At 36.3% G+C, this 25,112-nt stretch overlaps 2 protein-coding genes across 5 annotated transcripts; both read left to right on the plus strand.

Moving 5' to 3' along the window:
* The first annotated feature begins 1,187 nt into the window (after nucleotides 1-1,187).
* Nucleotides 1,188-9,454, plus strand: LOC137410579 (carbohydrate sulfotransferase 11-like). Of its 2 annotated transcripts, none has more exons than XM_068096016.1 (5): nucleotides 1,188-1,300; nucleotides 3,219-3,705; nucleotides 4,111-4,285; nucleotides 8,371-8,533; nucleotides 8,865-9,454. In XM_068096016.1, exons 2-5 carry the CDS (start codon nucleotides 3,266-3,268, stop codon nucleotides 9,074-9,076), a joined length of 990 nt encoding a protein of 329 aa, XP_067952117.1. In that variant the 5' UTR covers nucleotides 1,188-1,300; nucleotides 3,219-3,265; the 3' UTR covers nucleotides 9,077-9,454. The 2 variants fall into 2 exon arrangements, with proteins under 2 accessions (XP_067952117.1, XP_067952118.1); XM_068096017.1 differs by having other exon boundaries at nucleotides 8,870-9,454.
* An 846-nt stretch (nucleotides 9,455-10,300) lies between these two features.
* LOC137410595 (carbohydrate sulfotransferase 10-like) lies at nucleotides 10,301-15,616 on the plus strand. Of its 3 annotated transcripts, XM_068096041.1 has the most exons (5): nucleotides 10,301-10,457; nucleotides 12,078-12,333; nucleotides 13,164-13,338; nucleotides 14,330-14,492; nucleotides 15,329-15,616. In XM_068096041.1, the coding sequence occupies exons 2-5, from the start codon at nucleotides 12,089-12,091 to the stop codon at nucleotides 15,538-15,540; spliced, it is 795 nt and encodes a 264-aa protein (XP_067952142.1). In that variant the 5' UTR covers nucleotides 10,301-10,457; nucleotides 12,078-12,088; the 3' UTR covers nucleotides 15,541-15,616. The 3 variants fall into 3 exon arrangements, with proteins under 3 accessions (XP_067952142.1, XP_067952139.1, XP_067952140.1); XM_068096038.1 differs by lacking the exon at nucleotides 10,301-10,457 and having other exon boundaries at nucleotides 11,831-12,333; XM_068096039.1 differs by lacking the exon at nucleotides 10,301-10,457 and having other exon boundaries at nucleotides 11,831-12,333; nucleotides 14,387-14,492.
* Nucleotides 15,617-25,112: the final 9,496 nt, after the last annotated feature.

Below are 25,112 nucleotides of genomic sequence, written 5' to 3' on the forward strand. Positions count from 1 at the left end.
CCTCTCTTCCAGTATTTCACATGTATTTTATATAAAACTAGCCGAATGTCCGGTGTTGCACAGGTATTTAAAATCAGCTTATAATCGGTGACAGGTAATGTAATTTTTTGCCACTTGCCATTAGTCCAACACATTACCAATGGCTAATTTGAGTAAGCTAGTATTGCTAAACTTACTTATAAGAGCTGTGAGAGCAAGCTTTGGTGACGTTGCGCCATAACGCAGAGTGCTATACATATTTTACCCTAGATAACTACTCATATCACCTAATGCATATCACGTATCTCAATGGGTAAGTTTTTTGCCTGGTAAACGAGAAGTTCCGAGATCAAATCTTCTGCGATCTGATTCTTCATTGCTAGATACTAATCTCTATAGATGGACAGACCGAATCACACGCTACACACAAAGGCGGAGATTTATATATATTAATTAAAGATTAAGAAACTCAAGTATTCTTTATAGTATGATAACCTCGTGAGAAAGCGAACTTTTTTGATCAGGTCTAAAGTTGTATGCCCTTCCTAACACCACAACGGTCTTTGTTTGACTCGAACAACTGACCTACTGATCATAAGGCCTGTGCTCTAATCGCTGAACACAGATGCTCTATTTCATATTTTTAATATATGTTAAAATTAGTTTGATTTTATATCAAATTAATTCTATCATATAATATTATACATAACTGTAGAAAAACCCCAAGCTAATCGCATACTTGACAGATTTAGTTTTAGTAGACAAGAGGAGACAATTTATGAAAGAAACTGAATTATTAAGTAGACTCAAACTCTGGGTGTTATAGACATCTGGTGCTGACGAGCTCTTTTTTGTTACATGATACACGATTTGAAGGAAATCACAGTATACAGATCAGAAAAAGTATTTACATAAACTAATTATAATGAAGTTATAAAACTTTTATATGTATTAGTTTAAAACAGAATTGCCTTATCCCTATTTGAAGCAGCTGGTATTTTAGTTAGGTAAAAGTAGGAAAGAAGGGGAGTGTAATCATACAGCAGAACCTCACAATAATGCATCTTGATTGGCTACCACCAGTATAACAGCGTGAGCCATTCGCTACAGACTGCCTCATGATGTGTTAGTATAAAACGACCGGCCCATAGTGTTCAATAGCATCCATAGAATTATAGTGCTTTTGCAATGGCCAATTGTTCCTTCAATAACCGTATTCATCATCTTGAAAAGACACTAGTTGTTCTATCGATCTACTGAGTCCGAGTACGGCTTGCTGCAATAATCAGTAGCGTTTACACGCTAGTCACAGCTTGATTAGGTGAGTGATAAGGCTGGCTACTTCTACTATTTAAAGGGTTGTCATATTTCATTTCGTAGTTGCACAGTTGCATTTCTATACCCTTACTTGTCATAGTTTTGTCTTTTGTTTGCTCTTGCATTATATTAAGTTGGCTTGCTGACAGTCAGGTCATTATGACTGACAGTTGTTTCAAATTCTATCTTATGTTGCTCGACTCCAGCATTTCCTGGTTACAAAGGTGTGTTTATGGCCAATATCACCTACTATCACTATTATAAGTACACTTTTTATGAGCATTATAACTTGTCAGTGGAATTATGAACTATAACTGAGTCTATTGGGGTTAACGATTTGCTGTTTTAACGCCTGCTGGTGATTCAAGCAAGCTGTCATAGAGTTTCTCACTATTTCATAGATGATTATTATCAATAATGAACAAAGTGTGTAGTTGTTTGTGCTTTTCTCAGGTAGCTGGGCTACAGAACTCTTTGAAGAATCTGCATCATATTCTAGCATATCTTATTCCAACAAATGATCTTTTCAAATCTTTGCATCTTCCTACTCCACTTATGCTAAATGCTTATTTTACTTCAATTAAAGGTTTCAAGATTTTTCATGGTTTGTATCTTCGTTTTTTAAATGACAGTTACAGGTTTTCAACTTATTGCAACTTATGTGATATGGACAAATTGCACACAACTACCAATTATTTTGAAAACAAAATATTATTTTTAACAATCTTTCACCTAATATCTTAGCAGATAAAGGAATTTTAAACACTATTTGTCAAACTATTTATTTGATTTTAATGGCTAACTGTTGCCCTTTTTTCTTTTTGTTTTATTATTGTTGTATGAAATAATTTAAAAAATTTTTTTATTTCAAATAAAATTAGTGCCAATGAAGTGAAAAAAATTAAAAATAAACAAAAATCAACCAACTCGCTAAAAATGCCTCTACTAATTTGTATTATCGGAGCAAGCTGAATTTTGTAAGTGTTAATAAATTTGAAATGTTAAAAACTTATTTGCCTTTTCATTTTCAAGTAATGCTTATAAGAGAGTATGATTTTTATCACTTGTTTAGTGCAAGCAATTCAGCAAATATGGATAACCCTCGTTTGTTCAGAGTAATTAAGACTGGGCCATGTCTGTCTATTGGAAACTGAGCACTGTACTGTAAAGTGCTGTACTGTGCAATAAACAGCCTATATTGTTTCTCACACATTCTCCTATTCAACAATATAGTACAGTATGTAAATACAGTATAAATGAGAAAGTAAAATATAGCTATATTGCAATAGCGTACAGTATATTATTAATAGGAGCAGTAATAACAACCAAAATTAAAGTACAACACTCTGGCTGGAAACTCATGCGCAGGGGTCTGTGTCACCTGTATATGTATGTGTATGTCGACTGTATCACACTTAGAACACTCTCATTTAACACATTCAATTGATACAATTGTTAAAGCATGACATTTATTGTTACTAAATCTGTGTACAGCTTTGGAACTATTGTGCTAGCCCTTACTTGTAAACTAACTACTTTTCAAGTTTTGATTTAAATGTATCCCCACCCGCTAGTGTTAAAAAAAACTTCACAGCAAATTAGACTAGACTTGACTCAAAGTGAAACAAATTGGATGATACAATAAGCCTTTCTTGCTAACCTAAAATAGTTGTGTATAATATTTGTAAATATATTACCAATTCTTTATTTTATTTTCAACTTATTAATTATATTATTATTAAATAATTATAAATAACTGTATTAATTTATAATATATTACCTATTACTATCTATTCTATTACTTATTACTTTGCTATTCTTTTTTAATTTTTATTTTTTTGTTTCATGGTCTAATTTGCATTAAGCAGCATTGACCAGAGGTAATAAAGTTTATATCTATCTACATGTACCTAAAATTTTAGCAATCAATGGAGAAAAGATAGTCGGAATCATCTTATTTCAAGACAAAATGAACTGTCGAGTATTGACAACTCCATCGAGAACAAAAGTGTTCTTCCTCCTGCTGATGCAGGCCTTCCTACTTTACCTATTTATTCAGTACAGCTTAAACCCAGAATTAACAGAGACATCTGTTGAGGATGGCTCAGACCATAGGCCTCTTATGGTTGACAAATCAACAATCCCTCCCACAGCAAAACCTCTGGCAATTTTAGCCAGTGAACGACGAGTACGATTCATAAAGGAGTACTGCAGCAAGTCTAAAGAAGAAGTGATAAGGACATACCCTTATTTTCTTGATTACCTTCAAACTTTGCTCAATTGGATCTGGATGGTTTCTCCTAAGCATCATCTTTTTTATTGCGCCACTCCGAAGAGTGGCAGCACTACCTGGAAATCTTATATCATGGAGGATTTAAAGATTAATTGGACCGGACTTGACACTCATGAGTAGGTATTTAAAATCGCTATCTAACATCTTAGAATAGAATATTTATTTTAATGTAGGCATTATTCGTAGACTAAACTCAACCCTAAAGACTCTGCCAGTTTAAACAAGTTTCATATCTCCGATTGCTATTCCTCTTTGTTTGGATTCTAGGAGTTGAACCTATCATCTGCACAACCATTGTAATAAAAGTGAATACAAATGTTTCACAGCAGTTGAAATAAAGCTGACTAGAGTCATTGCAGAAACAGCCATGACATCATAGAAATTGTCAACACAGTATTTATCATCAAAGAGACGATGATAGTCATTGGAGGGGTAGCATATTATGCAAGTAATAAACTGTTATAAACACTGCTTTGCTATGCTGTATACCGTTCCTGTCTAAATTATATTATTAACTTTAGTGCTGCCACCAGTTATATTGGATCTTTGGAAGTCTACAACGAGATAAACCTTACTACCGTAGAATTTCTTGAGACATACCGACCTGAGAACCGCTTTCTCTTTGTGAGGAATCCGTGGGCGAGGTTAGCTTCAGCTTACGATGACAAGATTAAAGATAAGAAATGGAAGCTAAAGGTATGAAAAGGCAGCGTTAAAACTGCTATTTATTGAGCGCAATGATGCATCCCTGCTTTCAATTATCAGTTCTTTTTCATTCCAAGTAGGAAATCCGCGATAATATAGAACTCTATTATTGTTATCATGCTTGAAACCGTCGCACTGAAGAAATTGTAAAACCTCTATTTGAACCCAATGGGGTTGTATTTTTAACGCTTTCCTATAGTGGCACTTTATTAGAGGTGATGTTCAAATAAAGGTTGGCACTGTATTTTTTAACTACAACTTGTAGCTCATCAAATTTTTGGGAAGATAAATTTAACTCTTCCACGGGCAAAGTGATACTAATGTCGCTTATATTTTGCACTCACATCTGGATGGAGCGACATTAATGCTGTCAGCCTCAACATTTTTGCTAAACCGTTTTTCACAAACTTTAAATTATCTGACCTAGTTAAACGAGTAAAATATATTAGCCCAATACAGTTATTGATTAACTCAATGGTATCGCTTTCAAAGTTTTGTTTTTATAAGCAATCTTTAAGCAAATTTCAAAGAATAAATGGTAAAGCTTTGGAGCTAGAAAATGGACTTCGATATGCCATAATGATGGCCGCTATTACATTGTACAGTGTTCCTGAAAAGTATTCTTATTATTTACTAAAACGATTTAAAGTCTTCAGGTTTTCATATTGTAAACCACATTATGGATGAATCTGAAGACAATGGACCTGATTTAAACCTTGGTGGCTTTGAATCAGAGTGTAGTTTTGATGATTGTGACAATCGATTTTCTCAGGCACATCGTAACTAAAACCATGGCATCTACTACAGCAACAACAAAAGAATTAATTGTTACTGATGTAACCGAGTCATATTTAGTATCATTCTGTCGACACTTTCCTACTGATCACTTGCTATTATGGGTTCCTAAAGATCGAAGAATGTCAAAGTGGCGGTCAAATAGAGGGGGTGTTCAATTAAAGAGTGGCACTGTATTTTTCACCAATAGTGGCATTCTATTAAATATGCCATCTAAATAAAATTGGCATACAAATAAAGGTTTGATGGTATATAAGCAGTAATTATTATAATGCTTCATATTAGGCCGTGTTGCGCTGGTCTCAAACCCATGACCTTTAGCTTGGGGAAACGATACTCTATCATGTGCCTGTGCTAATTTACTACATTCCCAATATTTTGTATCATAAGAGTGATGTTCCGTGACATTAACAAATTATCGCGTGAGGGTATAGTTAGAAAAACAGACTTACTACGGCTGTTTCCATGTGTAAAAGCAGGTCTACTTCAAGCAAAGCTAGAATCAACTGACAATCTTACAACTTTTGTTTTCTGCGTAAATGTTCCTCAATTTATTTATTATAAACTCAAGAATCAGTCTTCGCTTGCATTAAGGATAATTGTCCTCAATGAATGTGGTCATGGATTTTTGTTGCAAAACAATTTGGGTTAAAAATGAAAAAATCCCGAGCATTGTTGAGCTAAATGTTAATAAATGTATATCATAAATGAAGAGAGAAACTGTAATAAAAATTGCTACTAACGTATTATGAAGCAATCTACCAACCAGACTAGTAAGTAAAATGAATTGTGATTGCTGGTTGGAGAATTAGAAGAATGTGTAAAATAATAGGAATCGGGAGTTATATTGTCTTGTAATAGCTTCTAAAATATTATTCAGAGGAGTTTGTAAGAGAGTCCAAAACCTCTGACTAACTCAATGCTATAGACTGAGAAAGTCAAACTATTCTCGCTTGAATTATATATCCTGTTAGCACACTGTTTTTTCAAGTGTCACATTGAAAAGTTGAACAGACACGAGTAGCCTAACAGCTTTTCTCAAAAAAATGTAAACCTTGAGCAAATATTTTTAAAAAGTGAGAATCATGAAACTAATCCTTTGATGAGAATAACCTGTTAGCCTTTACTTATCTAATAAATTAATTTGTCATTGAGTTAAACTTGCATCAGCCAGTGGCTGCTTCAACAACAATGTTTTTATCAACATGCATTCATTACGCCTGTATGTATTATTTTTTAACTTAAAAATATTATCAACTACTTATAATACTACTATAACAATTGTCACACTAAGTCTTTAAACAGAGCAAGTGAACGATTTGTGACATGTGTAGGCAGGAATGTGCGAGTGAGTGCGCCTTCTCCCACATACAACTGAGTATGTGTCCAACCGCATGTGTGCATGTGTGTGTGTGTGTGCGCACATGTGTGTGGGTGTGAAGGCATGGGTGTATGTGTATGTGTGCACTTGTATGTGTGTATACATGTATGTATATGTATGCGCATGTGTGTTGCGTGTGTGCATGATTTTGTATGCGCACGGACATGTAAGTGTGTGCTTGTGTGTGTGCTCATGCGTGGTTGAGCGCGTATGTGCGCAAGCATGTCCTGTGAGTTAGTGTGTGCGCACGAGCGCGTATGCGCGTGTGTGTGAGTAGATGCAAGCTTTTCTATTTTGTGGTAAAGCAACAATGATACGGAGCCAATAAACAGGCAAAATATTTTTGAACAAAACACTTTTGTGTTTATGCAAAGTATATCGGTACCTTTACCATAGACCTTGATAATGCATTGTTTGTAATACAACAAATCTTTTCTAAGCCTCCACTAGCTGTCAGCAGTGTGTTGTATGCTTAACTAATAATGTTAGAATGGGACTGCTGTTTTTGGTACCAGGTTCTAATGGCTTCAATACTAAGTCTGCCATGTTGGTGGTTGTTTGGAGCAGTTTTGTATAGCTTGTATTTTATTGGCTGGTTTTGCTTATATTACATTTTTAGATACTTGTCAGAAAAGTCAAAAGTCATTTCGTCTCTCCTAACTTTAAAAAAGCATTATTGATAATACCCTTTAAAATCTATCTTTATACATTTGTCAAACACAAACTTTGTATCAAGCACTCGAAGAAGACCTTGCTATATTTACTTAGCTTGTGTGTCGATGGCATGATGTGAGCTAACTTTTTGTGTTTTGAAGAGTTACTGAAAAGGATAATTTTCTGTCACTGATTTAAACAAAAAGGTAGCTGGTAATAACCTTGAAACTGATTGGCTAATATATAGCTGGTACAGTCATTGGGTAATAAAGATTTCATGTAAAACATTGGGAAGGACCATCACGGTGGCATGATGCATGGCAATCATGCTGGTCACCGTGCAATCCTGTGTAATTCTTTCTTAAATAAGGCATTCGTCAATGTCGTCATGTGCCACCCCATTTAGATCAAATGATGTTGAGAATCAACATCTTTTTGGATATATTAACAGAATATTACAACCAATGTCTATGTTTGTGCGTGCATGAGTGCGTGCGTGAGTGCGTTCGTGAGTGCGTACGTGAGTGCGTGCGTGATTTATTTTCATCAAAAAAATTAGTTCAACAAAAAAAAAAGCTGGAAGAGTAATGAAACCCATAATACGCATTAGCATAGTTAGTGGCGCCATTGGGCTCGTCGTCATCGTGTAATCAATATCAATTTTTATGGGTAATTAAGGTTTCATTCACCTATTAAAAGATGCAACCTAAGTTCTCTATTGAAACTGCCCACCTTCTGTAGGCTTTTAATAGTCTTAGGGAGTTGGTTCCAAAAAATGTGGTTCTTGCTTGTAGTAATGTCTTTGTCGTAAGTTATTGCATACTTTTCGATTTTTGCTAGCTAATTCTGCACTTGGCATCATACAGAGTGACTGTATGTAGTTTAAGATCTTTTCATGCGCTCATGTCGTCTATGTTTTCACAGGACTTGTATATTGATATCTCTTTTGCTGCCTTCCATGTACTTACAGAACTTGTGTATCGATATCTTATATGCTGCTTTCCATGTACTTACAGAACTTGTCTATTGATATATTATATGCTGCTTTCCATGTACTTACAGAACTTGTGTATCAATATCTTATATGCTGCTTTCCATGTACTTACAGCACTTGTCTATTGATATATTATATGCTGCTTTCCATGTACTTACAGAACTTGTGTATCAATATCTTATTTGCTGCTTTCCATGTACTTACAGCACTTGTCTACTGATATCTTATTTGCTGCTTTCCATGTACTTACAGAACTTATGTATTGGCTGGGAAATTTACCAAAATGTAAAGAAAGTGACGTTTGAACAATTCATTGACTGTATCTTAGAGAGACCTGAAAGACTACTCTACCAGCCCCACACCCATCCTGTGAGCTCTCTGTGCGCAGTCTGCCACATGGACTACAATGTTATCTGTAAGCATAGTCAACTTTATCTACAGAGTTAAGCATTAGACTCAATTCATTATATTAGCTGCAGCTTCTCGTAAGTTAATTTGTAAAATCACTCTATTGTTTTAGTAAAGTTAAAGGAGCTGGCCGTGTAAAATCGCTCTATTGTTTTAGTAAAGTAAGAAAACCTGCAGGTGTAAAATCACCTTACTGTTTTAGCAAAGTTAGAGAAGCTGGTCATGTAAAATCACTCTAATGTTTTTACAAAAGTAAGAGAAACTGGATGGGTAAAATCACTCTATTGTTTTAGCAAAGTTGGAGAAGCTGGACATGTAAAATCACTCTATTGTTTTAGTAAAGTTAGAGGAGCTGGATGAGGCAGAGGCGTTTCTAAAGAAAACACTTAACTTCACAATAACACCAGACTATAAGCCTCCTCGGAAGCTGAAGAACAATGCTTATAAAGAAAACTATAAAAATATATCAGAGGTTCAGCTTGAGAGGCTTCAGCATGTATACAGATATGACATTGAACTCTTTGGCTTCCCAAAATCACCTTTTGACTGAATACTTTTTATAAAGCTCTGAAGCAACAGGTAGAAACGGATTACAGTGGTACTGGTAGATAGACGGGAGCAAATAAATATAGAGATGAGATAATTCTAAATTTCAACCTTCCTGTTATAAGAGTAATTTGGCTGTTTGAATTAATTTGGTGGATTTTTGATGGCTTGTGAAGAAGCTTTAATTTTAGTTTTTAACAAACGCGTAGAGGACATTTTAGTACAGATTTACCTAGCAGTCTTTGAATTCAGTAAACAAAGATTGCTTCAAATTGCATAGACATAACAAAGCTTGTGTCTATGCCATTTGCATATTTAGTATGCAAATGATATTTTCCCAATTTATATACTAGATTTATGTGTATTTGATTTTCATTTTATGAAAAAACCTTCGGCTTGAGCAAGCATTTTGAACACTCAAAAAATCACTTTATGCTAAAGCAAAGCATATAACTGAGCCAGTTTTATGTACTATCAGCCAATCATTCCTTATTTTGTTGCTGCTTGCTGCTGATTAGTATACAGCACATCAAGTCGATAAATGCTATTGGCACACTACAGTTACACTCATACAACACTGAATGACTTAAAATATTCTGAGAAACAATCATATCTGAGAGGCAGACATTAACTGTTGTCAATATCTTGAGGGCTGACCGCTTGAGGTAGCTTACAGCAAATTTTTACTACTGTGACAAAACACAGCAGGGCAGTGTGTGTTGTAGAGCTCTTGTTTAGCTTACCTGCAATAGTCATATTAGTCGCGCAGGCTCCATCACTATAGCGACTTGAGACTTTAGCTAGGATATCTGTCAAACAAGAGACTGTTCTACAACAGGGCACAATATAACGAAATGTAACTTTTTATCTTTTCATGCAGTAGCTCATGTCATGCTATACTACTTTGAACTCTATATTATATCATAACATATATCGTATGCAGTCATTCTATAACCTAAAATGCCTCCTGTTACCATCTTTTCTCAGGCTCTCCATCATTGTGTCAAGTATTAGCAGATTTTGCTAAACGAGGGAATGCATTAAGTTTTATTTAGAGGTCAAATTAAATGTAGCTTTAATAACAGAAGGGATGATCATCCAGTGTCCTTGTTTTGCATCATTTGAAGTCCTCCTGTCAAACAGACCACAATAGCTCGTGAATAGACTATTCAAACACAGGACTGAAATATGAGTGAGCGGTACACTGTGCAGCCTAGTTACACAGCCAAGCTAGCTGCACCTAGTCTACAACTGAAGGAATTTAGCGTACTATACACACTAGACTTTCGTTGTGTCTGTAGCACAAGGGAAGACGTCATCTTCCACTACAACTTTCTGAGCATCCATACTCTGTATAGAGTGTGGGATTCTACTCTCTTTACCAGGTAGTAATCCCATAATACTTATATCATTACAGCCTTACATGTGAATGCACCTCTAACCTGCACTTACAACAGGCATACATGTAAAGGTTGTTTAGTGTATCGCATAACTTAGATACCAATAAGTATGGCCTATTGTGAGTGAAATCTCTTGGATATCTTTGGCGTGCAGTTTTCGCAATGCTTAGTTTGAATTAAGCATTTTTCTTTATTAGAAAAGGCTATGTTCAAACTGCATTATTTTATGTCACACAGCAGAAGTCATGCATAAAGTCATAATTGTTTGCAAGAGCTCTTTCGACTTTGATTTGTGAGAGTGTTTGAGATCATTGCAAATGCAAACATGTTGTGCAATCTTTCTAAGCTTTTTGCAGACAAATCCAACAAAAAGTTATTTATTAAGTTTGCCTGCATGCATAAAGGGTAGAAAGGTAACAACAGCAAAGAGCAGCCAACCAACTGTAACAATATTATTAAAAGAGTGATGGCCTTCCTTAATCTCCTTTCTGCGTAAATATGAGGCTAGACTACCATGAATAACTAATAACTAGTAACTTTTTGCTAGTCACTAGTGACAATTGCACCCACTACGCTGGTCACAAACTTTCCACCTACATTACTAGTAAACACCTCACCTACTCGTAAACAATCCACTTACTATCAAACACTCCACCTATTAGTTAACACTCCACTATTAGTAAACCCTCCACCAATTACTAAACACTCCACCTACTAGTAAACACTCCACCTACTAGTAAATACTCCACCTACTAGTAAACACCTCACCTACTAGTAAACACTCTACCTACTAGTAAACACTCCACCTACTACTAAACACTCCACCTACTAGTAAACACTCCACCTACTAGTAAATACTCCACCTACTAGTAAACACCTCACCTACTAGTAAACACTCTACCTACTAGTAAACACTCCAACTACTCGTAAACACCCCACCTACTAGTAAACACCCCACCTACTAGTAAACACTCCACCTACTAGTAAACACTCCACCTACTAGTAAACACTCCACCTACTAGTAAACACCCCATCTACTAGTAAACCCTCCACATACTAGTAAACACTCCCCCTACTAGTAAGCACTCCACCTACTAGTAAATACTTCACCTACTAGTAAACACTCTACGTACTACTAAACACTCCACCTACTAGTAAACACTCCACCCACTAGTAAACACCCCACTTACTAGTAAACACTCTACCTACTAATAAACAGGTATTTTACAACAAACGTTTAATTAATGTACTAGACAACACTCCATCTAGTATTAAACATTGTGTAGGCCCTACATTCCTCTTACTAATAAACATTCTTTCTAATAGAAAACACTTCCCAATAGTACACATTAGTAAAAGCTTACCTCTGAAAGATGGGCCTGAACCAGAGCACAACACAGAGATCTATGGCAGCCATTATCACAGTCCAGGCAGCTGCACTATATTACTGCCTTCTTTCCAAAAGTTCTAAGGAGTATGTGGAGAATGTGAGTCGAATCCCCATCAACCACTCTCAAATACACGAAGTCCATTTCGCTCCTGAAAGTGAGATTCGATCTTTGCTTCCTATCAATAAGACTCAAACACTGCTTTCTAATATTGAAGAACTTTTGACGATGAAGGCAAGAAATAAGAGACGAACCCAAAATCTACGTGAGTTTTGCAGAAAGCACAATGCAACAGTGATCAGCACATATCCCTCGTATGCAGAGTACGAATTGGGTTTCATGAACTATATATGGATGGCATCTCCCAAACACCATCTCCTTTATTGTGCTACACCAAAATGTGGCAGCACTATGTGGAAATCTTACCTTCTTGAGGATTTACATGTTAACTGGACAGGTCAAGACACCCACGTGTAAGTTGACCACTCAAGTGTTTCATTGAACTTCTGATAGCAGTACAAGGTTCAAAAATCGAATCAGCCTTCATTGACAACATCTCAGCATTTATTCTAGTAAAAACTGTGTGTCATTATATTAAAAGTTTTATTGTTTTATAATATATGCAACAATTTTTGTGCTAAAAATTAGCAGAAATTTTTTAACATGCTTTACGTTGTCAATATGAAAATATCCTTTATCAAGAGCAAAAGAATAAATGCTAAACTTCACTAAAACATCATTTATTCATGTAAAAGGCTCAAAAACATGTCAACAGGTTTCTTAACTCTTTTAAACCAGTTTGCTCAAAGAACACAAAACCTGTTTCATTGAAGGGATAGTTAGAATGCAGTCATGTACCACATGCTTACATTCAAGTTTCACAGGCCTACAGTCAGGGGTCATATTCTTCTGTCAAATGTCACATACCTGCATGCATTTATCACATTCTTGCATTCAGGTGTCAATTGACGATGTTAAGGTATCATATCCTGCAGTCAGGTGTCACGTGCCTGCAGCCAAGTGCTGCATCCAAACTCTCTGTCCAATTAATTTTGCTGCAACCAGGAAATGCACCTAAATAGATATTGAGCCAAATTGAAAGTAATTGTCAAGTTTTATTCCAAAAATGGAAAAAATTTTGAGCGTCATATTAAAATTCTTGTTAAGTTAAAATAGTATATGTTGTCATCATTTATTTCAGCTAATCACAGATGGTTCATTATCTTTGCAATGAGGACTGGTGGAGTGTTTGTCATGAGAAAACAGATGAATAATGGTAATTTGTTATTGTTTTATGGCGTAGAGCAGCCACAAAGAGACTAGGCATTGCTGCAACTTATAAGAGCAGTGGACAAGGCATAAGGCAGTTCTTGAGAGGCTTTCGACCAGACAACAGGGTTATTATTGTACGGAATCCTTGGGCAAGACTAGCCTCAGCTTACGATGATAAAATTGTCGCCAAAGCATGGGAACTGAAAGTAAGGGAATACGATGCCTTTAATTTAGATTGCCTTCTACGGGGTTAGATTGACTTTTACCTGTAGGCCTATGTACGTAGCTGATAAATAAATCTGCGCAGTTGTCCTTCCTTACCATTAACGTATACCCAATCTATCTCGTAATATCCAAACTATCTTCATTGATACAATTAAAACTATCACTCAATATCCAAACTGTGATACAAACTTGAGCTCTAGTTAACTGCCAGGTTGCCGCCTGCGTCGATGTTTGAGGGCACTGAGGAGAGACTGTCATGTTGATGCATTATTGGCTATCTAGATCGAGTACATATGTCTATGGTTTTTTACAACTAGCATATGAGTTTGTGGCCTTTAATAAAGCCTACATTGGTAGGTTATTGGCCAATAAGAGTTCATTGTTTATTTTTACTGATCGGTTTGCATTTTTATTAGTTGCGAGAAATCTCCTGGTCGTAGCAGGTTTATTGTCCCTGGTAACATTTTGAAATGCCTAAAACGCTCTTATTGCAGAATTAACTAAGGCTACACAAACAACATGAAAGGACGCTAAACAATTCTTAATGTGGTGGAGCTAATATTCGTATCACTAGAATTATGTGAAAAATATATTGGCTCCTGTATCTGCGGCTATTATCAACCCTAGTAGCCACTTCTTTAGTTTTGAAAATTTATTCCATCAATCTGATAGACTAAAGTTCTATCAATTTTCTCTCTAAGACGGAAAATCAGTGTTTAGAGTTATCTGCTCTCTCATACATTCACTAACATCCCTCCAAATGCTTACCTCATTTCATCACAGTATGTAACAGAGTATAACATTTTAAAATATTAGAGAATATAGTTTAATAGCAAGTTTGGTCAGTTTTTTTAAGTTGAGCTGTTCACTGTATTAACCAGACTCACTTGTAATAGTAGGCCTAATCAAATGTTTGATAATATATTAACCTATTAGCATAGCGTAGTACATAATAAGCTTTTCACGTTGCAGAAAATGTGCCCAGGCTGGAAAAAATATGTTGGAGTTAAGCAAGTAAAATTTTTCCAGTTTATAGACTGTATTCTGCAAAGAAAGGAGCAGACACACTACGAAAGTCACACACACCCCCTAACATCCCTGTGTGCTCTATGCTTAATGGATTACAACATAATACGTAAGTGCACTTGTGATTTTACTTTTTTTATTAGCAGAGATATTCTCAGACAAGTTAAGCAATGACTTATATTTTCAAAGTAATTTAGTAGCTAATTATTTATTTCTAGTTTGTACACTCTAAAAAGAAAGAAACTATTGCGAAGAAAGTCTGGTTAGTTAAAAACAGTTGAAAGAACATAACAGTCAACTTTTGTAATAAACCAGCTCAATACTTTAATTCTATTTTAAACCAAAAGATTGCAACCCATGTATTAGCAGTTGGAAGCAATTAGTGACGTTTAAATGAAATTTTTTTTATTTGCTTTTTGAAAAAGAGTGAGAATAAAATCATGCCGAGTTTCTGAGCAAAGAGCTATGAATAATTGTTTAGGAAGCGCGCCAAAAGATACGTAACCGTTTTCAGGTTATGGAGTAAACTGTGTTTTTATTAAATACAAGTTCCCTGGCAGTCCACTGTGCCAAGAGAGATCGGCAGTTATTCCAAAATGTGGCCAGGTGGTTGATTGGTGCAGTTTATGGAGTGTTGGTTTTCCAAGCCAAAAGTTAAGAGTTCAAACCCTTTTGAGAGCAATCTTTTTTAAGGCTGTAACCACAACTTTGGACAAATGAATAGACACTGACTACTTGTATTATAAAAAAATTGCAAAAGATAAGAACATTGCATAGATATCTAATATGTGAGGCACTATAAGTAACTATTGTGAAAAAGATAATACTTATGGCAGTGACAGGCTGACATTCATCCAAATTTTTAGGAGCACTCTCCTTCAACCTGTTGTACTCATCGTAACACGCCCTGTCGTACTCACTTTCAACTGTTACTGTGAACTTTAGTGAAACTAGAAGAGCTGGAAGAGGCGGAACCATTTCTAATGAAGCGACTAAACTTTACTATTAATCCCAAGTACAGATCTCCAAGGAAAATGAAGAACAACGCCTATAGAGACAAATATCTAGATGTTACATCAGAACAGATACGACAACTCCAAGTCGTGTACAAATATGACATAGAACTATTCAATTATCCACAATCTCCATTAGAATGATTGTCATGTTAACTTTTTTAGAAAATGCGATGATTCAGCATTTATGTGTAGATTTATGATTATTCATTAAAACTTCTATTTCTACAGTTTTCCTTTTAACCTCATCCATCAGAAATTCCCAGAGTCAAATACAGACTTGATAAACAAGTGGTTGCAGTTAAGTAATGGGACAAAATATCTTGTGCAACATATCTTTCGGGCAAAAAACCTTCTCGAAATATAAAATATACCCAAATGGAAGGCGATAGCAAAAACTCTATAACTATGAGTTTGGAAGCTAAATATTGGTAAAAGACAGCTCCTTCTAAACTGCATCCATTATAGACAGAATGTTCATATCAATCTTTACAATAGTAAATAATTTAAGATGCTTATCAATGCAACTCGGCTCCCTAATCTGGTAGCATTGTTGAGCCATGTTGACAAATGCTTCAGCGCAAATGGATTACTAGGGATTATCACGGTTGTGATTGGTATTGACTGCAGCTTTTTAATTTCTACTTGTTTGTACGTGTATATCTACATTTTTTATAATAGAACATAGAACAGGTAGATGATGCTATTAGCGATAGACCTTTAGCATAGAACAGATCGACTATATTATTAGTAATATACCTTTGGCATAGAACAGATCGAATATGTTATTAGCGATATACCTTTAGCATAGAACAGATCGACTATATTATTAGTAATATACCTTTGGCATAGAACAGATCGACTATATTATTAGTAATATACCTTTGGCATAGAACAGATCGACTATGATATTAGCGATATACCTTTAGCATAGAACAGATCGACTATGATATTAGCGATATACCTTTAGCATAGAACAGATCGACTATGATATTAGCGATATACCTTTAGCATAGAACAGATTGACTTATGATATTAGCGATATACCTTTAGCATAGAACAGACCGACTATGTTATTAGCAATTAACTCTTCACATAAAACAGATCGACAAAATAGCCACTAATGCTGTGAATTATATCACTTCATGTTTGCACAATGTAAGATATCTTCAACTAACAAAAAGACAGAAAATAAATGCTTTACCTCTACAATGATCAACAAATGGTAAACTAACTAAACAACAATATTTCTTTTTATACTTTTTCCGTACAAAATAGTTCACTTATGTATTAAAATCTGAATAGAAATTCAAATAAATGGAACAGTCATTGACATAGTAACCATGATACAAACTCATGATTGGAAGAATAAAATTTAGCTGCTCTAATCTGAAGTTTTGTTGTACACTTCTGGTGTTACATAAAAGGTTGGTTTACACTAGACATCATTAGTTGTAGGTCAAATTGTGGTGTCACCAAAGACAAAGAGAGTTATGTTCTCATGAATGAATATGGTAACAGCAAGGTTCACTTGTGACTGATTAGTTTGAACTCTAATCTAGACTTCTTTAACAATTCATGTTGCGTTAGGAAGTCAAGTCAAAAATTTACTTTACTTCTAAATTCATAAAAATTTAGAACAATTATAACTATATTTTTTTAAATTAAAACGCTCTAACAATAAAGTCTGCATTAAATGTTTGACAGTCGCTGCTATTATAAGGTGATGCACTGTATGTACTTAACTACTGTACTTAGAGAAGAATTATATGGGAAGAGGCTGATATGATATAGTGTATTATGGTATATAGTTATACGGTTTAATATAAAACTGCAATCTATATATATATTTCTCAAAGTATGTCCGTATGTGTATTCTAGGTTTGATTGTCCGGCTATTGTCCGGAAATTATTAGAATAGTTGTAGCTGAACAACAATGCAGACGCAAAGTCATGGCTTACCGCCATTAGAAGTCTATCTTATTAAGGAGCTTACTAGAATTTTTCATTAGCAATGTGCCTGGCTAACAGCTTGAAAGTTACAGTTGTTTGATAAAGTTTTAAAACCTTTACAGTTGTTTTTATTTTTTTTCTAATTTATTTCAACTACACTACACACTTCTCTCATGATATGTAATTTGAAAGTTAGAATGGGAAATGTTGTTATATGTTAAATACAGATCAATTTTCTGTCCAAAGACTTTTTATTACTCGGTCAACGCCGGGCAGCACAGCTAATATTTAATATTTTGGTCCTGAAATTAATGACCCGTAAGTTAAGCTTGTGCTCGTGTGAGTTTGTAACAAGAATTGAGTAAAGAAGTGAGAATTGAGTAAAGTGATACTTTAAAAGAATACCAGGTGAGTCATTGTTAGTTACAGACTATAGTAACGTAGCATGGCACGCTGTAAAAGCAGTGCAGCTTTGGATTAGTATGTAATAGATGCTTTCTTCAGCTGTGAAATGAGGACGGTGGCAGTATTATCGGAACAGAAGCTACAAAAAATAGAATAGGATGAAGAACTGGGTGAGACATCTGTTCAGCCTAAATTTGTCATGACATGGCAATCAAATTCCCAAGTCTTGCACAATGTGTTAGCATGACAGAAAGAAAACTTCACATATGACATCTTCTGTGTTTTTTGCCATCCTGTAATTGGCTGCCATAAACTGCAATAAAGAAGTTGTTTTTAATTTAGCGTTATATATATATTACAGAAACTCAGTCAAACTTAAACCTTTTTGATGAATGTACATTGAAAAAGATCACTCATTTTTTTAAAGTTATGGGTTTTGCAAACTAACTCAGATAGGATTTAATTTTCTACTTTCTTTTTTATGTACTATCAGCCAATCATTCCTTAGTTTGTTGTTGCTTGCTGTTGAATTATATAATGAATATAGTTGAGCGCTTTTGGAGCGCTTTCTCAACAAGTATTCATAACTCCTTGCTCGAAAACTCGGCATGATTCTATTTCCATTCCTTATAAAAAATAAATTTAAAAAAAATTATCCAAGTGTCACTAATTGCTTCTAACTGATAATACAAGAGTTGCAATCTTTTGGTGTTAAATAAAATTAAAATATTGAACTGGTTTATTACAAAGGTTGACTGTTATGTTCTTTCAATTGTTTTTAATTAAACAGACTTTCTCCGCAATAGTTTTTTTCTTTTTAGAATGTACAAAACTAGAAATAAATAATTAGTTACTAAAATACTTTAAAAATATAGGTCATTGCCTAACTTGTCTGAGAATATCTCTACTGATACAAACTAAAATCACATCAAGTCAATAAATGCTATTGGCACACTACTGTTACACTCATACAACACTGAATGACTTGAAAATAGTCTGAGAAACAATCATATCTGATAGGCAGACGCTAACTGTTCTCAATATTTTTAAGGTTGACTGCTTGAGGGAGTTTGACAGCAAATTTTTAGTGCTGCGACAAACACAGTGTTCATGTTGTGGAGAAAAATGTTGAGCCTACCTTACCTTAGCTTACCTTCTGCAATAGTCATGTTAGTCGCTCAGATGGTATCACTATAGCAACTTGAGATTTTTAGCTAGGATATCCGTCAAACCCTTAACTGTTCTGCAACGTTGCCAAACATAACAAAATGCAACTATTTATTTTTCCATACAGTAGCGCATGTCACGCTATACTACCTTGAACTCTATATTATGTCATAACACATATTGTATGCAGTCAATATACAATCTAAAATGCCTCCTGTTACGATCCTCTCAGGCTTCCTATCCTTGGGCTAAGAGATACGATTAACATTATTTCAAGGCCTCATTGATACTAAAAAAATATACATTAAATACACGTAAATGCTGCATTCAGTAACAGAATTTGCTAAGCAGTAAAATGCTTTGAGCCTTTTTTAAAAGTCCAATTAAGCACACGCTTTCATTGCTGAAGGCATGATTATCCTGTTTGCCTTCTTTGCATCATTTTATAGACCACTTAAACACAAGAGTATAAATGCGAAGAGGTTTTGCTGTACACTGTGCAGCCTAGTTACACAGCCAAGCTAGCTGCAACTAGTCTACAGATGAAGGAATTTGTTTTACTACTATAAACACTAGACATGCGTTGTGTCTGTAGCGCAAGGGAAGACGCAACTTCATCTTCTGCTACAACCTTTTGGTTATCCATAGTCTGCATAGAGTGTGTGATTCTACTCTCTTTACCAGGTAGGAATCACATGATACTCATATCGTTACAGTCTTACATGTGAATGCACCTCTAACCTGCACTTACAACAGAAATATATGTAAATGCTGTTTAGTCTATCGCATAAGTTAGATACCAATAAGTATGACTTATTGTAAGTGAAACCTTTTGAATATTTTTGGCAAACAGTTTTAGCAATGCTTAGTTTAAATTAAACATTTTCCTTTATACAGTGGTGTGTGAAATAAACAGGACCTATTACTTGAAAAACTAAATATCTCATTTTAGTTTTCCAAATAAACAAAATTTTTTGTTGTTTATGTTGTGTTATGTTATGTTGCTACTTGCTTTAACATCACTTGGTTGCGTGAAACATGCTGCAACCAAAATGACCTTCTCTGTCTAGGCTTGCACCACATGTCTCTCACCACTTGTACCTTGCTAAGTAACAGCCACGCATGTCTATTTGCACAAGTCAAAAGTCACCTGTCGAGGAAAACTATGGGCTGCTGAAACTTCATAGCGCACTGGTGAGCCACCAAAAAAGCATCCCCAGCATAGCTTATTTGCTGATGTGACTGACCACAAAAACCTTTTTGGTTTTTACATCTCGAAGCCATATGGGTAGGTGTACGACACTGTAGATTGACATTCGGGTTCCATCAGCCATGAGACCATGAATGTCACTCTTCTCCTTTAAAGAAGCCTGTAGATCTCTTGCCTCCTAAGCAAGTTTGTGGTACACCCAGCATTGATCAGAAACTGGATAGATTGTACCTCTAGCTTTTTGAGGAAAATTTAGCTTGTAGAGTAGGGTCAGCCCAGGGGCTTGTGCCCTGATCAGTTTGGTACCACCCTTGCCTCTCAAGGCAAGATTCTTTGCGCCGGACACTCATGAATCTGTTGAGGCAGACTTCTAGTGTGTTTGTTGAGTCTGGAAGAGGAGCTTAAGGCAAGTTGTGCATGCCGCTTTTAAGGCAGGCGTTCAATTATGCATCGTCCAGAATCCTTCGAACTTGTTTCTGAGTACGTCCTCGGGGGAAAAACATTCTTGGAGCAGGCACAGAGTGTGTCGGTTCTACTGAATGGGGCACTGTGTAAGCCAGCCTTGCTGCTTGTAAGACAGGCTTTTAATTATTCACAGGCAGAAGCCCTTTGAACGTGATTTGAGTGCACTCTTGGCATAACCGCCTAATGTGACTAGTGTACCCAGGTCATGCTTCCTCAATCGGGCTGCCTTCTAGGTATCTGGGCTTCAGCTTTTCTAGGGCATCCTAGTAGTTTTGAACAGCTATAGTCAGAGGCTCCTTCACTGCCACTTTGGTTTGGGACTTCAGTGCAACCAATAGCCGGCACTACTGTTACTGATTCTAGGGCTTTTGGCTGAGGCAGTCTTTATAGACATACCCCTGACCTCCACACCCCTAGCATTAAAGGAGTTTCCTTGCTGTGGCCTCCTTAAGCCTGCGTTTTTCATCCTGCATTTTCTGAACCTGCTTCGTCAGCTGTTGTATAAGTAGTGTCAGCTAGCTGACGGATCGGTCTTGCACCACTGTAGTCCAATCCTCTTGCCTTTTTTACGAACCTGACGGCCATTGCCTGGCTTTTCCAGATTTAACCTGGAGGAAATTTATGCTAGCTCAGATCGCATTGGAGTAGGCACTGCCAATAGATGGCGTTGTAAGCTGAAGTTTTTCAGAGTGCTGCAGAACAGCCGCTTTTGCCATGTTCGATTGGTAGGGTGCTGGCAAGTCTCCATACGTCATTCAGATTAGTCTTCTATCTGGTTTGCGTGCACCTGAAGAGCAGTTGTTGTGGCTTATCTCAGAGTACGCAGTTCAAACTGAGCCTGCCTGGAAAAGAGGCCAAACTGGGCTTTCAGTGAAACAAGAACAGTTTTCAATTGTTCAGCTTGTCTACAGTTTTCTGCCTCTTCCTGCAGAGCTTCTCGAAAATGAAGTATGCTGGTTCCTCCTGTCTATTCATTCGCCTCAGCCACTCTCTAAAAACAGCTGATAAAGTATTCCACGTCTTCTGAGCCAGAGTGCTGAGGTGACTTGAACTGGTGAGCCTAGGCCGGGCTCATAGTATCATCATCATCTCGGTGTTTGGTGGTCATCCGAATGCCAACCCTTACGAAAGTATATTTCAAACCTTTGGAGGCTGGCTACTCTTAGGGCAGCTAAAGCTTTCCGCGACCAAAATGCGGTCTCATCTTGAGATACTCATTAATTCTAGAGCTCCTCTCTTACTATCACTAAAATAGCCTTCGATAGAGCATTCAGAAGTGTGCTGGATTTTTAAGGTCGGAATCCGCGATTCCACTGCTGCCATCGTTATAAAGTATCCGACCGAGTTCCTCTACGTGCTCTCCAAAGATCAAACCACTTGAGTACTAGGCAATGGCAGTATATATTTTGCAAATATACATAAGGATACAGTCAAAAATGCAATGAAAGTGCACTAGTAAACGCTTTTTCTACTACTTGTAAACACCTGTTCTGCTAGTAAAAACTCCACCTATTAGTAAACACTTTTTCTACTAGTAAACACTTTACCTACTAGTAAACACTCTGCCTACTAGTAAACACTTTTCCAACTAGTAAACACTTTACCTACTAGTAAACACTCTGCCTACTAGTAAACACTTTACCTACCAGTAAACACTCTACCTACTAGTAAGCTCTCCACCTACTAGTAAACACTCTTCCAACTAGTACTCTTCCAACTAGTACTCTTCCAACACTTTACCTACTAGTAAACACTCTTCCTACTAGTAAACACTATTTCTAATAGTAAACACTCTACCTACTAGTAAACACTCTTCCTACTAGTAAACACTATTTCTAATAGTAAACACTCTACCTACTGGAAAATACTCTGCCTACTAGTAAACACTCTACCTACTAGTAAACACTCCCCCTATTTATAAACATTCTCCTTGCTAGTAAACACTCCACCTACTAATAAACACTCCACTTACTGGTAAACACTCCACCCACTAGTAAACCCTCCACCTACTAGTAAACACTCCACCCACTAGTAAACACTCCACCCACTAGTAAACACTTCACCTACTAATAAACACTCCACCTACTAGTAAACACTCCACTTACTAGTAAACACTCCTCCCACTAGTAAACCCTCCACCCACTAGTAAACCCTCCACCCACTAGTAAACAGGCCTCTTACTATAAACATCCCATATACTAGAGTAAATAGACAAAACTCTATCTACTATTGAACATTATTTCTTTTAATAAACCCTCTAATGAACATATGGATACATCTCTTTTACTAATAAGCATTCCTTCTCATAGAAAACACTTCCTATTAGTCCACTTTAGTAAAAGCTCACACTTGAATGATGGGTTTAAACTACAGCACAAAACAGAGATCTCTGGCAGTCATTACCGCAGTCCATGCAGCTGCACTCTATTACTGCTTTCTTTCAACAAGTTATAACAGGTATGTAGAGAATGTGAGTCGAGTCTCCATCAGTTACAATCAAATACGCGATCTTCAATTTTCTCCTGAAAGTGAGATCTAAGCTTTACTTCCCACAAATGAGATCAAGCACTGACATCTAATATTCAAGAACTTTTTATAATTGAGGAAATAAATAGGAAACCAACCCAGAATCTACGTGAGTTTTGCAGAAAGCACAATGTAACAGTGATTGACACACATCCTCCATATACAGAGTATGAGCCTAGTCTTAGGAACTATTTATGGATTGCATCCTCCAAGCACCACCTCCTTTATTGTGCTACGCCAAAATGTGCTAGCCACATGTGGAAAACTTACCTTCTTGAGGATTTACATGTTAACTGGACAGGTCAAGAGACCCACGCGTGAGTTGACCACTCAAGTGTTTCATTGAACTTCTGATAGCAGTGCAAGGTTCAGAAACCAAATCAGCCTTCATTGACAACATCTCAGTGTTCGTTTTAGTAAAAACTGTGTGCCATTATATTAACGCTGTGCTTTTGCGGTGAAGGTCCATAGAATGTTTTGAAAACTTTTTACTTTGTCAATATGAAACTACGATCTATTAAGAGAAAGAAAAATAAATGCTAAATTTTAAAACTTCACTCAACCCCCCATAAGACTCAAAAACATGCCAGCAGGTTTATTTGATCTGTCGTATACCAATTTGCTCAAATAACACAAAACCTGCTTCAGTGAAAGTATAGCTAGCTAACTTGCAGTCAGGTGTCACTTGCCTGCAGTCATCAGCCACCTGCTTGCATTCAATTGTCACATGCTTACAGTCAGGTGTAGCATATCTGGAATCAGATCACACACGCCTGCAGTCAGGTGTGACATGTCGCTTCTAAACTCTCTGTTCAATTAATTTTGCTGCAACCAGAGCATGTGCCTAAATAGAAATAGACCTCGACGCAAAGTGAAAAGAGTTGTTGAGTTTTATTTTGAGAAGTGAGAAAACTTTTAATTCCATGTGAAAGTATTTGCCAAGTTGACATAGTGTACTGTATGTAGTTATTTATTTTAGCTAATCAAAGGTTGCTGATCATTATTTATGTATTAAGGACTGGTGGAGTGTTTATGTTATGAGAAAACAGATAATTAATGGCAGTTTGTTGCTGTTTTACACTCAGAGCAGCGGTAAAGCGACTAGGCATTACTGCAACTTATAAAAGCAGTGGGCAAGGCATAAGGCAGTTCCTAAAAGACTTTCAACCAGACAACAGGGTTGTTATTGTACGAAATCCTTGGGCAAGACTAGCCTCGGCTTATGATGATAAAATTGTTACCAAAGCATGGGGACTGAAAGTAAGGAAAGACGATACCTCGAATTTAGATTACTTTCTAAATAGCTGGCAAATAAATGTGTGCAGTTGTGCTCCCTTACCATTAACCATTACAATGTACAAGTTCAACTTGTTTCCCGTAATATCCAAACTATCTTCATTGAAACAGTTGCAATTATAACTCAAGATTCAAAATGAGATACAAACTTGAGCTTTAGTCAGCTGTCAGGTTGTTGCATGGATCGATGTTTGAAGGCACTGGGAAGAGAGTGACATGTCGGTGCATTATTGTATATGGTACATATGTCTATGGTTTTTTACAACAAGCATATGAGTTTTCGGCCTTTAATAAAGCCTGCAGTTGTTGGTTATTGGCCAATAGGAGTTCATTGTTTATTTTTACTGATCGGTTTGCATGTTTATTAGTTGCGAGAAATCTTCTTGTCATTGCAGGTTTTTTGTCTCTAGTACCATTTGAAAACACTAAGATCTTCATTTTCGCTAACAGAATTAAGTAAGGATACACAAGCAGCGTAAAAGGGCACCGATGGACAGGGCCTGGGCTGAGCTAGAGAAGACCGCTGACACCAAGCCGCCTCATGCCAGGACCTGGGCTGAGCTCCGACTCAATAGAATACATGGCCTTTGGTAACACTTCTGGTCAACCGAGGGTTGACTACTGAGTCGGCCCTACAATGGAGGAGTAAAGCCAAAGCCAAAAGCTATATAAGACGTCCCAAAAGCAACCAAGA

The sequence above is a fragment of the Watersipora subatra genome, chromosome 1 (assembly GCF_963576615.1).
Source record: "Watersipora subatra chromosome 1, tzWatSuba1.1, whole genome shotgun sequence".
NCBI classification, from domain to species: domain Eukaryota; kingdom Metazoa; phylum Bryozoa; class Gymnolaemata; order Cheilostomatida; family Watersiporidae; genus Watersipora; species Watersipora subatra.